Below are 18,150 nucleotides of genomic sequence, written 5' to 3'. Positions count from 1 at the left end.
GGCCAGCAGAAGTACAATATTCAGCAAAGCCAAAACACCTGTGTGCTCATCGGTTGGCAATGTAAGCTTGAGTTGCACTTGAATCTGTCCGCTAAATTGCTTGTTGTGTAAAAAAAAAAAAATCTTGGTCGATTTTCAGCAGCAAAAAAGGAAGCCCAGAAGTGCAACCCAGAAAGTTAAACAAGATGCTCCTGTTCAAATTACAGTGGTACCTTGGGTTAAGAACTTAATTCGTTCTGGAGGTCCGTTCTTAACCTGAAACTGTTCTTAACCTGAAGCACCACTTTAGCTAATGGGGCCTCCTGCTGCCGCTGCGACGCCACCGTGCGATTTCTGTTCTCATCCTGAAGCAAAGTTCTTAACCCAAGGTACTATTTCTGGGTTAGTGGAGTCTGTAACCTGAAGCGTCTGTAACCTGAAGTGTCTGTAACCCAAGGTACCACTGTATTAGGCTTTGAGTCAAATGCTACTTTTGCAGTTGATCTCGTGGCATTACTTGCTTGTTTATTGCATTTGTATTCCACCTTTCCTTCAAGGAGCTCAAGGAGGCATTGTTGGCTATTTGCAGTATGGTAGCGCTGCAGAGAGCTTGCTGGGGAGACCATGCATTAAAAAGGGACTCAAAAATAACTTAAACAAGGTTTTAATAAGAAAAACAAAAACTCCATTTACACTAAATACATCAACAAACCAAACATGACCCAACCACCAACCCATCCCCCAGGGTAATGGGAGAGCTAGGTGCTGCTCCTTATATACTACATGCAAATGCTGACACACCTTAATCAATGCAACTCGGCAGCACCTGCTATGTTTCACAGCTGTAAAGCTGGGTCTCGTTATTTAGCTCTGGCCCTTGCTCTGGCCCCTTAAAGACATACACATCAGGTGGAACAATGATGAACCTTTACATTTAAAGAAACCATTCAACAGGCATATGTGGTTCTCTTCCTGCCAGTTATATACTCACAACAACCCTGTCAGGTAGGTTAGGCTGAGAGACCGTGGCTGGCCCAAGGTCACCCAGTGAGCTTCATGGCCGTGCGGGGATTTGAACCCCAATCTAACACTCTAGCCGCAGACTATGAAAGCCAGTGTCTGGTTGTGTAATGGTGCACAAATCGTTCAAACCGAGTTCGCAAAACAGAATTCTTGCGTAGATTATTGCACCATGCTAGGAAAGAGGATTTGCGTTTTCTCCAGTCTTAAGAATTGCAGGGTGCTTTTGGGTTCTGAGCTTGAAACAGAAGTGCCTGTAACTTCCTGATCAACTCAAATCAATTGCTTAGGAATTCTTACACAATTGCCGTTTCTGAGCTCATCACAACTCGCTTTCCTTTACCCTGTTCTGATCCTCTTCTTTCTTTCTTTGCAGACGCTCGCTCGGTGCTTGATTTTGTGGGACGACATTCTGCCCAGTTCTAAGTGGATCGACAGCAACGTGCCACAAGTAAGTAGCCCTCCTCCAACTAAACTGTTACACGAAGCCAGCGGTTCAGGGAATTTCTACCCTCGGGGAACCCTGTGCACATCAACAGGTCTGGACGAGGATGAGGTTGAGCTAACAGATTGAGGTTGAATCCTGACAAGACAGAAGTACTGTTTTGGGGGGACAGGAGGCAGGCAGGTGTGGAGGACTCCTTGGTCCTGAATGAGGTAACTGTACCCCAGAAGGACCAGGAGCGCAGCCTGGGAGTCATTTTGGACTCACATCTGTCCATAGAGGCGCAGGTCAATTCTGTGTCCAGGGCAGCTGTTTACCAGCTCCATCTGGTACCCAGGCTGAGACCCTATCTGCCAGTGGACTGTCTCGCCAGAGTGGTGCATGCTCTAGTTATCTCTCGCTTGGATTACTGCAATGCTCTCTAGGTTGGGCTACCTTTGAAGGTGACCCGGAAACTACACTTAATCCAGAATGCGGCAGCTAGACTGGTGACTGGGAGCAGCCGCCGAGACCACATAACACCAGTTTTGAAAGATCTACATTGGCTCCCAGTACGTTTCCGAGCACAATTCAAACTGTTGGTGCTGACTTTTAAAGCTCTAAATGGCCTCGGTCCAGTATACCTGAAGGAGTGTCTCCACCCCCAGTGTTCTGCCCGGACAGCGAGGTCCTGTGCCGAGCGCCTTCTGGCAGTTCCCTCACTGCGAGGGGCCAAGTTACAAGGAACCAGGCAGAGGGCCTTCTCAGTAGTGGCACCCGCCCTGTGGAACACCCTCCCACCAGATGTCAAAGAGAAGAACAAACTACCAGACTTTTAGAAGACATCTGAAGGCAGCCCTGATTAGGGAAGCTTTTAATGTTTAACAGACCACTGTATTTTAGTATTTCGTTTGAAGCCGCCCAGAGTGGCTGGGGGAAACCCAGCCAGATGGGTGGGGTATGTATGTATAAATAAATAAATAAATACATACATACATACATACATACATACATACATAAATACATAATCTGCTTCATGCCACCTGTTGCAGAGGACCATGAGTATTCTAGTTTGCATCATAATGCCTCTGTCTTAATAAACCAGGATATGCACAAGTTGCTTGCAGGTATCTGCAGTTCCTTTGCAACCAGTGAACAAGTAGCTTGTCCAGTGAACAAGTAGCTGAGCTTGGCTTTAAAAGAGGATTCGACAGATCCATAGAGGATAAGACTATGAATGGCTACTACTGTAAATGGCTATGCCCTGTCTCCACGGTCAGAGGCAGAAATGCTTCTGAATATCCAACGCTGGAAACCACAGGAGGGGAGGGTCCTCTTGTGGGTTTCATAGGCATCGGCCACTGTGAAAATAGGATTCCAAACTGGATGGCCTGGTCCAATAGGCTCTTCCTATGTTCTTAAACCAGGATTCAGCTGATAATTTCACCTTTTCTGCTCCTTTCTAAAGAGTAATAAACTAAAGAAAAGGCATGTGATGCTTCCGGTAGGCAGACCTGCAAAACTGCCCGGGTTTTCTGGTTTCCTCCATTTTTCCCTTACAGCAGGAAAGGGTTCTACACTTTGTGGCTAGAGACATGCATGCAGCCGACATGTTATTTCACATAAACAAGACAAATTCTGAGCATGCTGACTTGAGAGCAAGCTCCATTCATGGAAGTCAATTCCAGCTAACCATGTGTAGAAGTGAGCTGTAACTTGCGTTATAAAAGAAGACATGCAATACTTACAGATTGTATCTTTAATGGAAGAATAGGTTACTGGAGTCCTCTTGTTTTCAGGCATCCAAAATTAAAATCTTGCAGCTGAGTTCCGACTTTAAAAAGTAAAGTGTATCCACGAAGCTACAGAAACCTTTGCACAAACGGCAATGACTCTCTGCATCTGCTGGCTTGTTTTTAACAGATTGTGAGGGAGAACAGCGTATCCCTTCATGCAACTGAAATGCCTTCTTCCGAAGACCTGAATTTGGAGACTCTGGCGTAAGTAATCAAATGGGGCCGATTCCTACTTCCTGTAGTCCTTGGGCAGGGTTAGCAAAGGACGAACTCAGGGGCCCTAAATGTATTATGTCAGTGGGTGCGGCAGGTTCTGTAGCGTGGCAGCTCCTTGTGCTGTGGAGGCTATTATTGGGTTATTGTTTTTATTTTTATATATTTTATTTTATTTTATATATTGTGATCTTTTTTGTGAACTGCCCTGAGACCTCCGGGTATAGGGCGGTATATAAATTCAATAAATAAATAATATATGGAGTCAGACTTCCTTCCCCAGGGCCTGTAAGACAGAGCTATTCCTCCTGGCTTTCAATTTGAACTTAGCCTGATCTTTAATTCCCCTTCCTTCCCTCCCCCTCCCCTTTTTATGAAGATTACTCACTCTAGGATCCCACAGCTAATTCTCCCCTGGTCTCCTCGCTGGCCCAAATGGAACTAATTTAACCAGCTAGCCCTGGTGATCATCTAATGTTTATTGGATGGATTTTCCCCCTAAATTGATTTTGAATTCTAAATTTATTGTTATTCACATTTTATACTGTATTTTATGCAATTTTTGTTGCATCAATTAAGTGTTTTAAATTTGTTGTTAGCCCGGTTTTCTGAACCGGGAAGGGAGGGATATAAATAATTTTTTTTTCCAATTTTTAAAATTAATTCCCCCCCCAAAAAAATTAAGACAAACAAACAAACATCCTAGTTGTAATTAAACCAATCTTAATAACATTGTTAAGTGACTTCCTCAAATCCCCCTGATTAAATTTCATTGTATATCATTTTAACAGTTTTCCAAAATCAGTTTTCTCAAAAAAATTAACTTGATCACTTAACATCTTTCATTCTTACTAATTTAGCTTGAAACATCTTAATTCCTATCCTTACATATTTAAATACTAAGCCTATCTAATATTTGCAAGCTTTCCCAATTAAGTTATCTTAACATATTTAGCTAAGTAATCTTTAAATTTCATCCATTCTTCCTGGTACGCGTCCTCCTTCTGGTCGTGGACTCTTCCAGTCAGGTTGGTTAGCTCCGAAAAATCCATCATCTTCATCTGCCAATCTTCCACTGTTGGTACTTCTTGTGTTTTCCAATTCTTCGCTAACAAAATTCTTGCTGCAGTAATATATAAAAATTTATTGTTAAAAAAAATACATATTGATCCACATGAGCCAGAGAGGCAGCGGGTCTTGTACAGCTGGCATGCGGGGAAACTTCTTCCCTGTGTGTCTGCCAAGCTGCTCAGCCAAGTCCTGCTCCCCTCTGGGGAAGGTCTTCTCGTGAGCCAGAGGTGCAGCAGGGCTTTGCTGAGACTCCTGGCTAACTGCTGATGTGTGGGAAAGCGCAACAGCCCTGCTGCTTTCCCATGCGTGCAGGAATTGAACACGCATAAATGCCTGTACTGCAAATGTATTGCGATCAGGCACCATGTGCAGGCATCTCCTTCTGCTTGTTGAGCTTTTGGAAGTTAATAGAAATGCGCTGAATAAATGGCTTTGCCAGTCTTCCTTTTTCCTTCCATCCATGCGACCGTCACCTCCAGGCTTGACTACTGTAATTCGCTCTACGCGGGGCTGCCCTTGAAGCTGTCCCACAAACTCCAGCGGGTGCAGAATGCTGCAGCAAGGCTCCTCACAGGGTCCCTGCCATGGGAGCATATTCACCCAGTGCTTTTCCAGTTTCACTGGCTCCCAGTGGAGTATAGGGTCAGGTTCAAGGTGCTGTTTTGACCTTTAAAGCTCTTTGTGGCTTAGGTCCCTCATATTTACGGGACCACCTCTCCTGGTATGCCCCGCAGAGGACCTTAAGGTCCATGAATAACCATAGTTTAGAGGTCCCGGGCCCTAAGGAAGTCAGACTATCCTCCACCAGGGCCAGGGCCTTTTCAGTGATGGCCCCAACCTGGTGGAATGCTCTGTCCCATAAGACTAGGGTCCTTCAGGATTTAACCTCCTTCGGTTGGGCCTGTAAGACAGAGCTATTCTACGTGGCCTTTAATTTGAATTCAGCCTGATCTTTTATTTCCCTCCCCCTCCCATTTTGTGAAGATTACCCGCTCTGAGACCCCACAGCTAATTCTCCCCTGGCCTCCTCGCTGGCCCAATTAGGACTAATTTAGCTAGCTAGCCCTGGTGACTATCTAATGCTTATTAGATGGATTTCCCCCAAATTGATTTCTGAATTTTGAATTTTATTGTTACTCATGTATTTATACTGTATTTTATGCTGCTTTTACAATTAAGTGTTTTAAATTTGTTGTTAGCCGCCTTGAGCCCGGTTTTCTGATCCAGGAAGGGCGGGGTATAAATAAAAAAAGTATTATTGTTATTATTATTAGTCCCAAAGCCCCAGGGTTCGGTTGCATTTTTGCACTGTATTAGCAACATAAGAACAACCTCTTGAAAATATATAAACGAGGTTGTATCAAGGTTACTTTCCCACCCCAAGCCTCTTTCCTGCAAGATCATCCCACAGCACCTCTGTAACGCTTAAAGGTCCACAACCACATGGGCATGCCCAGTTGCTTGGATCAATGGAAGCCCTGATTTAGTGTTTTGAACATGCTTGACCACTCCTGTATATGAAGACACACCTTATGCCAAACATTTCTTTTTAGGCAGGCTCATGTCTACATCATCGCTGGGGCCTGTTTGTCTTTGGGTTTTCGATTTGCCGGTTCAGAAAACCTAGCTGCCTTTAATTGCTTGGTAAGTGCATCAGTAGCTGGCCAGGATTTGTTATCATAGACTTGCAGGGATGAGTCGTGGGTTCAAGCCCCATGTTGGGCAAAAGATTCATGCATTACACGGGGTTGGACTAGATGACCACTGTGGTCCCTTCCCTGCTCTATGATTCTATAGTGTAACGTAATCTCAGGGAAATATGCAAGTCCAGGGCACTTAATTTATGCCTCCCCAAACCCCCACTTTCCCTCTGTTCTGTGTCTGTGAATTTCAAGGCCAAGTTGTGACTGCTGGATCCCTGTGAAAGCTTGATATTGATACATGCTAAACCAGGAATAGGAAACCTGCGACTCTCCAGATGTTTTTGTACAATGACTCGCAGCATCCCTGATCAATAAGCTCCCTGCTGAACAGAGCTAGAGGCAATTGGAGTCCAACAGCTTCTAGGGAAGGGGACACAGGTTCCCCACCCCTATCCTAAAAGAATAAAAGGGTTGGGGAATGATGTTTCTTCCAACTCCTCCATACTATGTTGCTTGAGCCATGTGGATGGTTTTACCATAATGATGAATGACATTTCAGCATCTCATGCCTGGGACAACTAGCTCATGCCTGCTTTCTGCTGGCACAGATCCACAAAGGGCCAGCAGCAGCAGCAGCAAATTTAATATAACCTACAGTCTTGTTACTGCAATAATATAATGTTCAGAACATTATAGGGTGCCTGTTTGAAGAAACACGGTTTTAGCGTGTTTTCTGGGAAGTTGCAAAGGGAGGCTGCAGTGTGTGTGTGTGTGTAGTTTGATGAAACTGGGGCAAAAACTGAAGAAGCCCTTCTTCTTACCTCTGTATCATAGGTTTAGAAGTGTTTGCTTCTGATTCTGATCTTACAAAAGAATAATGAACGATGCATATTTATGGGCGAGACTTTAGCAGGGTGGACGAGTGAGTGGTCTGCATGTCTTGAGAGTTCAGGTTCACTCCCTGCCCCACGGTTGTTTCTTGCGCTTTCCTGACATGTGCCAATTTTGAATTCCTCCATCTAGTACACATTTGCAAAAGATTTCATGAAGTGCTTGTCCTCGGCTACAGCTTCCATAGTAAGTTTCTCCAGATTCACTATTGTTAATAGTAAAATCCAAAATTTTATAATGCTGTTTTGGTTGAATTTAATTTTTTTTTTGGGGGGGGGGAGGGATCATTGGACCATTACTCTGACCCCACACGTCTTCAAGTACTGCAGTAACCTACCCTTCTGCTAGCTAAACAAAGAGATTGAGAAGAGGAATGGGTACTTGTTCCGAATTTGCTCCACAGCTTGCTTTATTTACAGTGGTGTCTTGCAAGACGAAATTAATCCGTTCCACGAGTCTCTTCCTCTAGCGGTTTTTTCGTCTTGCGAAGCAAGCCCATTGACGGCTTAGCTGATTAGTGCTATTAGCAGCTTTTAGCGGCTTTTAGCGGCTTATTGGCTTAGCTGATAAGCAGATAAGCGGCTTAGCGGCTTAGAAAAAGGGGGGGGAGGAAAAAACCCCGCAGGAACTCGCAAGACATTTTCGTCTTGCAAAGCAAGCCCATAGGAAATTCGTTTTGCGAAGCACCTCCAAAACAGAAAACCCTTTCGTCTAGCGGGTTTTCCGTCTTGCGAGGCATTCGTCTTGCGGGGCACCACTGTATTTATTGCCTACTCTTGACCCTAAGGTCCCAGAGCAAGTTACAACATTAAAACACAATATTAAAAACAGTTTTAAACAACTTCCCATCATAAAAACAAGGGGAGTCTTAAAAAATAAACATCTCAAGTGCCAAAAGCCAGGGTAAAGAGGTGCGTCTTGTACCATTTTCTAGAAGCTGTATAATGAAGGTACCAGGTGCACCTCTGTGGGGAGGGAGTTCTGTAACTTAGGGGCTCCCATAGAGAAGTCCTTTTTGCAGGCTTCTACCCCCACCCCCAAGTGTCTGAGGACAGAGGGGCCCCTCTCCCAATATCAGTGCCCAAGAGGGTCTGTAGAGAAGGATGTGGTCTTTCAGATATTTGGGGCCTGCGTCGTTTACGGCTTTAAGCACACCTGAGGACCTTGAATGGGGCCTGCAAATGAACTGGAAACCAGTGCAGCTATTCTAAAGCAGGGGTTATTTGAGATCCCTCCTTTGGTAATCCTCACAGAACTCTAGCCCAATGGTTGCCATTAATTTGATTTGAACTGATTTTATAATGAATTGGTTTTAGAATGCTGTATTATTTTACTGTTGTTAACCGCTCTGAGCCCGGCTTCGGCTGGGGAAGGCGGGATATAAATTATTATTATTATTATTATTATTATTATTATTATTATTATTATTTCTGAATAAGATCTTCCTTGTTCCTGAGCCTGGGATTGTGTTGCTTGCCTGCTTAGGAGATACAAGTGGAACTGACCACTTGCCTCCTCTGTGTCCATATTTAAGGCAGGCCACTACAACCTGGAGACTTGCCTGAGTGTGGTGCTGATGTCTCTTGCGATGGTGATGGCGGGATCGGGAAACCTGAAGGTCCTCCAGCTCTGCCGCTTCATGCACAAGAAGACTGGTGGGGAGATGAACTACGGGTTCCACATGGCACATCATATGGCTCTCGGGCTCCTCTTTTTGGGAGGGGGAAGGTAATAACGTCATTTCAAAGGGAAGCCTTTCCCCCTCGAAGCGAATATGCATATGAACATCCCAATATCTCCCTGCATATTCGTTACGTCCACAATCCTTTCTTCCCCCTTCCAAAGTACATATTGTTGTGTTATTATTGTATACCACTTAATTGCAGTCTTGAGGTGGCCTTTGGCCTTTTTTATTAAAACAAAAGAAGAACCACCAGCAATTTCCAGGCTTAAAGGACTGAGAAGTGCAGGGAGGAGTTAAAAGCACAGGAAGGTAAAAATTTGAGGGGCTGAGCAATAGCGCTGTGCATCTGGTCTGGACAAATCCTGGACCCTGGATTCCTTTGGTGGATCTCGAATTTGTCCTGTTCATGCTGAGGCAACCCCAGGTCAGGTCCACCTGGAGCGATTTGTGTCTATCACAAGTGGTGGTGCGGTTTGTAAGCCAGCAAAGAAGAGTGGGGGGGAGGACTGGTAAGGTAAGACTCGCTACTGGCAGGTCTCCTCCCCCCCCTCCCCCGCCACTGACTGCACGCTTAATTTTGGTTTAGAAGCTTAATGAAGCATTAGGAGTCTGCAATGCCTCTGTTTAGATTTGGGGGCTGAATTGGTCTGGAGCCCGATTTGGATCATTGCATTGGGCCCTGAACTAAATTAGGGCTGCCTTGCACAGCCCTACAGAGCAGACATTTATTGTTAGAAATGAATATCTTTGATAACCTGCGCTTAATTTTATAATGAATGATTTTAGAGTGTTGTTTGTGCTGTACTTTTGTACTGTTTTATTGTTGTTAGGCGCCCTGAGCCCGGCTTCGGCTGGGGAGGGAGGGATATAAATAAAATTTATTATTATTATTATTATTATTATTATTATTATTATTATTATTATTATTAATTTCTGCTTTGCGGGGATAAGCACCAATTCCATGCTCTTTTATTGCATGCATATATATATATATATATATATATATATATACATATACATCTACATACATACATATATATACACACACACACACACACACACACACACACAAACACACGGTAAAGGGACCCTGACCGTTAGGTCCAGTCGTGGCTGACTCGGGTTGCGGCGCTCATCTCGCTTTATTGGCCAAAGGAGCTGGCGTACAGCTTCCGGGTCCTGTGGCCAGCATGACTAAGCCGCTTCTGGTGAACCAGAGCAGCACATGGAAACGCCGTTTACCTTCCCGCCGGAGCGGTATCTATTTATCTACTTGCACTTTGACGTGTTTTCAAACTGCTAGGTCGGCAGGAGCAGGGACAGAGCAACAGGAGCTCACCCCGTCACGGGGATTCGAACCACCGACCTTCTGATCAGCAAGCCCTAGGCTCTGTGGTTTAACCCACAGCGCCACCCCCATATATGTATACACACACACACACACACACACACACACACACATATATATATATATAGACACACACACAGTGGTACCTCTGGTTGAGAACAGGATCCGTTCCGGATGCCCGTTCGCAACCTGAAAAGAACGCGACCCATGTCTACGCATGCGCGGGTTGCGATTCGCCGCTTCTGCGCATGCACGTGACATCATTTTGCGCGACTGGCGAAACCCGGAAGTAACTCTTTCCGGTACTTCCGGGTCACCACGGGATGCAACCTGAAAATGCGCAACTGAAGGAAATGTAACATGAGGTATGACTGTCTATATTCTTTCTTTGCAGGTACTCACTTAGCACTTCAAATTCTTCCATTGCTGCCCTGCTTTGTGCCGTGTATCCTCACTTCCCAGTTCACAGTACGGATAACAGGTAAGGCTTAACCAGCAAGTTTAGTTAAAACAAAGATCCTAGGAAAGCCCGGTTGGACCCAGCAACAGATAATGCATTCTGCACCCTTGGAGGCTTTATTTCATTTTCCCAGTGCCTGTTGAAAGCAGTTAGATCCAGGACGGAGCCTTAAAATAACCTTCCTGCAGTAATTGCACTCTTTGTATGCACAGGTATCACCTCCAGGCCTTGCGGCATCTGTATGTTCTGGCAGCAGAGCCCAGGCTCCTTGTCCCTGTGGACGTGGATACAGATACGCCTTGCTACTCACTGCTGGAGGTTACCTACAAGGTAGACTTGATTCTGTGGGGTGAAGGGGACTTATCCGAAAGGGTGGGGGCAGAATGTACACAGTCCCTCTGAGCCAGCATGGTTGTCATGTGCTTTCTTCAGTGATGCAGGTTGACTAAAGTGTGTGGTTTATTTTGTATTTCTGCCCCCCCCCCCAAGGGAACTCAGTGGTATGAGGAAACAACCGAGGAACTGATGGCACCCACGCTTCTTCCCGAACTCCACTTACTGAAGCAGGTATATGACAGAGCTTGCTTTATGGCAGCCTTCTTCAGCTGGGTCCTCTCCTGCTGTTTTGGTCTACAACTCCCATCAGCCCCAACAAGCACAGCTGGGGGTGGCGGTAGAAGCAGCCATAGTGTAATTCCAAGATGCAATGGATGGAAATAGTATAGTCCCTTGGCATGCCACCTTATGACATCATAGGTTTGATATTTATTATAGAAAGTGGGAATTAGTGGAGACAGGGCTTGGGGTTAGGTTGCTCCGTTTTAACAGCTCTGCTTTTAAACTTGGTTTGCAAAAAACCCCACTGTTTTGCACCTGCAGTCCCGCTCTGGATTTCTGGTTAAGGAATGGAAAGATCATTGGTGGAATGTCATCTCAGGTGCATGTTTTGTGACTTATGGAGTACAGCTCCTAGAGGTCTAATAAACCATCCTTTCTCAACCTTTGGTTCCCCAGATGTTGTTGGACTACAGCTCCCATCACCCCTAGCTAGCAAGGCCAGAGTTCAGGGATGATGGGAGTTGTAGTCCAACAACATCTGGGGACCCACAGGTTGAGAATGACTGTAATAAACCATGCATGTTGTGGGTAATGGTAGGAGGACGTTAAAAGTCCCTGAACGTGAGTGACACTGCCCATGGTGTTTTGATCCCATCCAATATGTATAATTGCCTGTGTAACTGATTTTTATTTTATGTTTCCAGATCAGAGTGAAAGGCCCCCGATACTGGGAGCTGCTGATTGATTTAAGCAGAGGCACACACCATTTAAAGTAAGGAGTCCTGATGAAGCTCTTGCATTAACAGTACAGCAGCCCACAATTATGGTTGCACTGCAGAAACTCCAGAGTCCAAATTTAAGCTGCTGTTGCAATTGTTGGAAAATCTATTTGCTTGTAGGAGTTGTCCAGTGGCTGGTGTTAAGCAGATATGCAGCTTTAAACTGTTTTTTTAAATATATATATATATATACAGTGGTGCCTCGCAAGACGAAATTAATCCGTTCAGTGAGGCTCTTCGTATAGTGGTTTTTTCGTCTTGCGAAGCAAGCCCATTGACAGCTTAGCGGATTAGCGCTATTAGCGGTTTAGCGGCTTTTAGCGATCAGCTGTTAAGCGGCTTATCAGCGGATCAGCTGATAAGCGGCTTAGCGGCTTAGAAAAAGGGGGGGAAAGGGAAAAAAACCCGCAGGAACTCGCAAGACATTTTCGTCTTGGGAAGCAAGCCCATAGGGAAATTCGTTTTGTGAAGCGCCTCCAAAACGGAAAACCCTTTCGTCTAGCGGGATTTCCGTCTTGCGAGGCGTTCATCTTGCGGGACACCACTGTAAATGTCAACCTTGACCCAGCAATATTCTCCTATGTGTGGAACACCTGTGGATTTTTCCCATCTGCAAAGCAGAGAAGACGTTTCCTCCCTTTTGCACGTGAAATTCACTTGAGATCCAACTCTGTGCCTGTTATAAAATGGATCTGGTGCAGATTGCCGGAACAAAGGTGTTACACAGTGTGGAAATTGACAGAACATCAACAGGAATATCACACACTTCCATCTGGTTTGCTAATATATCAGCAGGGTGAAAACAGGCAATAAAATCAAATGATTAATAGAATTGGAAGCATCTAGGGCAGATAGCCAACCAATCCCTCAAATCCTTTACTTCAAAAAAAATCAAGAAATCTGCTCAAAAAAAGAAATCTATCTGAAACCTTCAAGGAAATCTGGGTTTTCCCTTTTTGAAATATTTTTTGGGTCACTGATTAACCTTCATAGCTCCTTCCCATTTTGTGACATTGTTCCCCACCACTTTTTCTTGGCTTTCTCCTTCATATTCTGCATGACAGTAGGCATGCAGATATCCTTATCCGACAACTCTTAATGCATAGCTTATGGGTTCATGATGCAGCCACCTTGCTGAAGCTAAGCAGGTGTGTGTCTGGCCAGTGCCTGGATGGGAGCCCACCTGGGAACGTAATGAGTTCCATGTTGGATATAAATGTATATCAGTGGATAAAACTGCAGAATAAAACAACAGTGCTTCACCTCGGCGTTTGTGGTAGGGAACTGAGTGTGGAATTTGTAATGCTTTCAGGTGTTACATGGTGCAATGATAATCTGTCCTCAAGATATGTGAATTAGCATGGATAACTTCTTAATCTGAAACAAAAAAACCCCCCAAACCTTCCTTTCTTCTTGCAGATCAATTCTTTCAAAAGATGGAGTACTGTATGTAAAATTGAGGGCTGGGCAGCTTTCATACAAAGAGGACCCAATGGGTTGGCGAAGCCTTTTGGCGCAGACTGTCACTCACCGGAATGCGGATGCCCGGGCATTCAAGGTAGACCTTATGGCCACTGTTGAGTGAAAAAAGCTGCAATGAATATAAACTATATAACATGGGTAGGCAAACTAAGGCCTGGGGGCTGGATCCGGCCCAGTCGCCTTCTAAATCTGGCCCGCAGACGGTCTTGGAATCAGCATGTTTTTACATGAGTAGAATGTGTCCTTTTATTTAAAATGCATCTCTGGGTTATTTGTGGGGCCTGTCTGGTGTTTTTACATGAGTAGACTGTGTGCTTTTATTTAAAACACATCTCTGGTGTAATGAATGTATGGGGGTTGCTCGTGCGTAAGTTGCCACCACACCTGGCTAGGTAGCCTGGTTAAACCTTTCCTGACTGGACAGCCCTTCACTTCGTGGCTGTTCAGTCGCTAGCAGAATCCGTCAGTGGGCGTTTCTTAAACTTCTTCCAGCACAAAAGCTCTTTGACGCCAAGTCTACGCCTACTTTCCCTGCGCGAAGTCTTCTGCGCAGGGTGGGTGTGGGCAGAGGAGGACCTGTGCTCTCCCCGCTGGTCTCCAGCGAAGAGTCCTGGAGACCCCTCTCCAATTCCCCCAACCGCCCCCCTTTATCCCTGGTGTTTCGCTGATTTCCTTCCCCAGCCGATGAGTTCCCTCTCTCCCTGCTTGGCCCTTCTCCGGCATCGCTTGGGAGCCCTGCCTCCACTTCTGGCTCCGATGTCAGTTCCCTGACATCTGGGTTATTTGTGGGGCTTGGGAATTTGTTCATTTCCCCCCCAAAAATATAGTCCGGCCCCCCCACAAGGTCTGAGGGACAGTGGACTGGCCCCCTGCTGAAAAACTTTGCTGACCCCTGCAGTATATAACAAGCAAAAAGCGAAAAAACCTGAATTTTCCATTGGGTTGTGAGGCCATTGGTTATAAGGAAAAGGCCATCTTTGGAAAATTAATGCAAGCTGTGAGAGGCAGCTGTCATTCTGGTGCAAATTTCACCGGGAAGACTCCAAATGTCTCTGCGTTGGCCCCTGTGGCACCTCACGCCAGTACAAAATAGCATGAGAAACTGACCTGCATTGGGGGAAGTTTCAGCCGCCTGTCTCATTCTCCCCCAAAGGGCTGAGATGATACCACTTTGTTGGTTCAGCTGTGCTGGTAAGGTAGCAAGATTTTCAGCTGCATGAATCTGTTTTTCAGGTCAGAGCTTTTTGCTAAGGGGTAGTGTTATCTCCATTACGTTTTTTCCCAAGAAGGCTGGACCATTCGTCTGGGAGGTGGCAGGCCTGCAGTGAGGAAGGGTTGTATGAATTGCACTTTCCCCATGAACCGCAAAGAAGGAAACAATCCTTAATTTTAAATGTCACCTTCCTTTTCAGCCAGAAGCTATTTCTGCTTTTACATCTGATCCTGCGTTGCTTTCATTCGCTGACTATTTCTGCAAACCGGCTGCAAACACGGGGCAAGTAAGTTGTCAGGTGCAAAACCTAGCTTAAAAAAAAAAATTAAAGGCAGGCTTCAGCAGAGCCAACATGAAACTCCACTCTTAGAGACAGCATGCCTATAAATGCCCAATTGCTGGGAATTATTGTAAGGCTTTGGGAAGACTAGAGTATCCTGGTTTTGCACAGGAGGAATTTTAAAATAAAAGAACGTATGGGTGGGACTATTCGCATTCTAGTTGACAAAATCAGCCTCTCCAAAGTTTAATTAAAGTACCAGCAGAGTAGGCAGTATGCCAGTGTGGGCAGCTTGCCAGGGAAGCAGATGCCAGGGAACCAGGCAGAGGGCCTTCTCGGTAGTGGCGCCCGCCCTGTGTAACGCCCTCCCATTAGATGTCAACGAGATAAGCAACTATCTGATGTTCAGAAGACGTCTGAAGGCAGCCCTGTTTAGGGAAGTTTTTAATAACTGATGTTTTAATGTATTTTTAATCTTTGTTGGAAGCCACCCAGAGTAGCTGGGGAAACCCAGCCAGATGGGCTAGGTATAAATAATAAATTATTACTATTATTATTATTATTATTAGAGGGATGCGGGTGGCGCTGTGGGTTAAACCACAGAGCCTAGGACTTGCCGATCAGAAGGTTGGCGGTTCGAATCCCCGCGACGGGGTGAGCTCCCGTTGCTCGGTTCCTGCTCCTGCCAACCTAGCAGTTCAAAAGCACATCAAGTGCAAGTAGATAAACAGGTACCGCTCCGGGGGGAAGGTAAACGGCGTTTCCGTGTGCTGCTCTGGTTCGCCAGAAGCGGCTTAGTCATGCTGGCCACATGACTCGGAAGCTGTACGCCAGCTCCCTTGGCCAATAAAGCGAGATGAGCGCCGCAACCCCAGAGTCAGTCATGACTGGACCTAATGGTCAGGGGTCCCTTTACCTTTATTATTATTATTATTATTGGATTCCATCAGCCTTAGCCAGCAAGACCAATGGTCAGTGGCAATAGGAGTTATATTCCAGTAACATCTGTCTCCCCACCCACTGCAACATGTATGATGTATTTTCCCCCTTGAATTACATCTTCTTCATTTTTTTAGAAACAGGAAGTGTTCGACCTTTTCTCTTCTATCCTGTACGAGTGTGTTACTCAGGAAAATCCCGAAATGCTGCCGGCTTACATCGCAATTGACCAGGTAAAAGCACGCTGCACAATCCTTTTCATTTCAGCGAAGTGTGACCTTGCTTGTGGTTGCTTTTTTTCCTGCTGGTTTTTGCCCGTTAAGAAAGCAAAGACGAAAAGCCTATTGCATTTGTAATCACAGTATATCTTGATTTTTAACCTATGGAAACGTGTCTGCATGAACGAGTAGTCATAGCAGATTCATGCCACCTTGTGACACTGATCTTGCAAACTCCCCCTAAGCTTTCTTTCTGATTATGTAAGTCTCTAAACAACTCATTTTATAAACTAGTTATCTGCAGCTCCAACAGTACTGAGTTAATTCAAGCTCCTTTTCCTTTTCCGCTAGGCTGTGAGAAGACTGGAAAAAAGAGAAATGTCAGAGACATTTGACTTGTGGCAGATAAAGTTGGTTCTAGAGTTTTTCAATTCCAGAAGTCACCAGGAAAGAATGAGGAAAAATCCGCACCGGGGCCTTTTTATGAACTCTGAGTTTTTACCTGTGATTAAGTGTTCCATCGATAATACCTTGGATCAGTGGCTGCAAGGTAAAAATAGCAGAGGATTTACTGCTAAATGAAGCAAGTTCTGTGCAGCTGGCAGATATGACTCTTCTCTTAATGGCAACATAGCTAAGCCAAGACCATGAATTCCTAAGACCATGAATTTCTACCCCCACACGACCCAATGTTCATTTATAATCTCTAGTAAGGGTTTTTTCTGTGCGTGCGTGCGTGCGTGCGTGCGTGCGTAAGCCAGAAAGTCAAAAACGATTTGGTTCTTACCATGATTTGAAACTGTTCCAAAAATAAAAACATCTGGCTCTGTATGGGCTGAATCCAGTTAAGTCATTGTGCGAGCCAAACAACTTCCACGTGTTCAGTGGAACTTCCTCTCCCTCTATTCCCCTTGAAGCAAAGTTCTTAACCCGAGGTACTATTTCTGGGTTAGCAAAGTCTGTAACCTGAAGCGTATGTAACCTGAAGCATATGTAACTCGAGGTACCACTGTAAAACCAATAGACAATCTCAAAAACAACAAAAATGCAAACCAATTTTCTTAACACTGCTTTTTTTAAATATTTAAATAACCAGCTTCAACATTAGGAAATTTAAAACAAAAACAAAAGCATTTTGTTTTTATCAGCTAATTTCAGTTATTTCCTGGGTGGAATAGGCCTGAGAACCACTTAAGAATAGATAATATTTTTCTCTCTCTGGGCATTGTATATAAGGGGCAAATCAGCAGGTAGTGAGTGCATGATATCCTTGAGCCTGGTTGCATCCATAGATGCCCTTGCTTGTCAGAACCTTGAACCAGGAACATTCCACACTGCAACATTTTGCTGCGCTTCCATCTGCTAAATCTGAGCTTCACCTCTCTTGTGTGTTGCAGCTGGAGGTGACGTCTGCTTGCACTCCTATTTAAGTGGACAGCCAACCGACAAATCTCAGCTAAGTATATTGGCCTGCTTCCTCATATATCATTCTGTTCCAACACCGGCACAGCTGTTAGCTGGAGGCTTGGAAGGTAAGATTAAAACCCAGCTCTTAATCACGATTTATTGGGGGGCGGGGAAAGAACACTGAGCAAACCATGGATTACCATCACTGTACAAAAATGCAGAAGTTGGTCCATCTCAACCTAAGCCTAATCTTATAATTGTAGCGTTGGGAGGGAACCCAAGGGTCATGTAGTCCAACCCTTCAATGCAGGAATCGGAGCCACCCAGAGATGTTGGAAACTGAATATGGGTCCTTTTCCGTGCAAACCTTGTGCTCTGCTCCTGAGCTTCAGCCTCTCAATAAATTGCAATATGTTCATTTGGCCAACACACGGTTGCTCTCTTTAGTAGTACTTTACCAGTTGTAAGGAACAAGAAGGCAGGAGCTGAATAAATAACGATGATAATAATATAACAAAATGAGTTTATGGTGGTGCAAATAATAATAATAATATTTATACTCCATCCATCTGGCTAGATTTCCCCAGCCACTCTGGGTGGCTTCCAGAAGAATATAAAAACATAATAAAATGTAAAATGCAGCGACATATTTTATACACACAACAGGTACATCCTCTAGAATAAAACAGCTTACTAGGGAAATGCTGAAATTGCCCTTTGGGGTGCCTCAGGGTCAATTTTTTAT

At 44.9% G+C, this 18,150-nt stretch overlaps 1 protein-coding gene across 6 annotated transcripts in view; it reads left to right on the top strand.

Annotated features, from left to right (window-relative positions):
* Nucleotides 1-18,150, top strand: part of ANAPC1 (anaphase promoting complex subunit 1) — a 58,857-nt gene that overhangs the window by 40,030 nt on the left and 677 nt on the right. For all 6 annotated transcript variants that reach the window (XM_079968395.1, XM_079968394.1, XM_079968396.1 and 3 more), the window contains exons 34-47: nucleotides 1,376-1,450; nucleotides 3,347-3,423; nucleotides 6,057-6,147; nucleotides 7,170-7,223; nucleotides 8,572-8,765; nucleotides 10,464-10,550; nucleotides 10,742-10,859; nucleotides 11,019-11,096; nucleotides 11,792-11,859; nucleotides 13,286-13,424; nucleotides 14,761-14,847; nucleotides 15,918-16,013; nucleotides 16,350-16,548; nucleotides 17,396-17,530. In XM_079968395.1, coding sequence (XP_079824521.1) covers nucleotides 1,376-1,450; nucleotides 3,347-3,423; nucleotides 6,057-6,147; nucleotides 7,170-7,223; nucleotides 8,572-8,765; nucleotides 10,464-10,550; nucleotides 10,742-10,859; nucleotides 11,019-11,096; nucleotides 11,792-11,859; nucleotides 13,286-13,424; nucleotides 14,761-14,847; nucleotides 15,918-16,013; nucleotides 16,350-16,548; nucleotides 17,396-17,530 — 1,498 coding nt within the window. The remainder of the gene's footprint in view (nucleotides 1-1,375; nucleotides 1,451-3,346; nucleotides 3,424-6,056; nucleotides 6,148-7,169; nucleotides 7,224-8,571; nucleotides 8,766-10,463; nucleotides 10,551-10,741; nucleotides 10,860-11,018; nucleotides 11,097-11,791; nucleotides 11,860-13,285; nucleotides 13,425-14,760; nucleotides 14,848-15,917; nucleotides 16,014-16,349; nucleotides 16,549-17,395; nucleotides 17,531-18,150) is intronic.

Source organism: Podarcis cretensis (assembly GCF_951804945.1).
Source record: "Podarcis cretensis genome assembly, chromosome: 3".
Lineage (NCBI taxonomy): Eukaryota > Metazoa > Chordata > Lepidosauria > Squamata > Lacertidae > Podarcis > Podarcis cretensis.
Note: the sequence above shows the minus strand (reverse complement) of the source record. Positions and strands in the feature narration are given on the sequence as shown.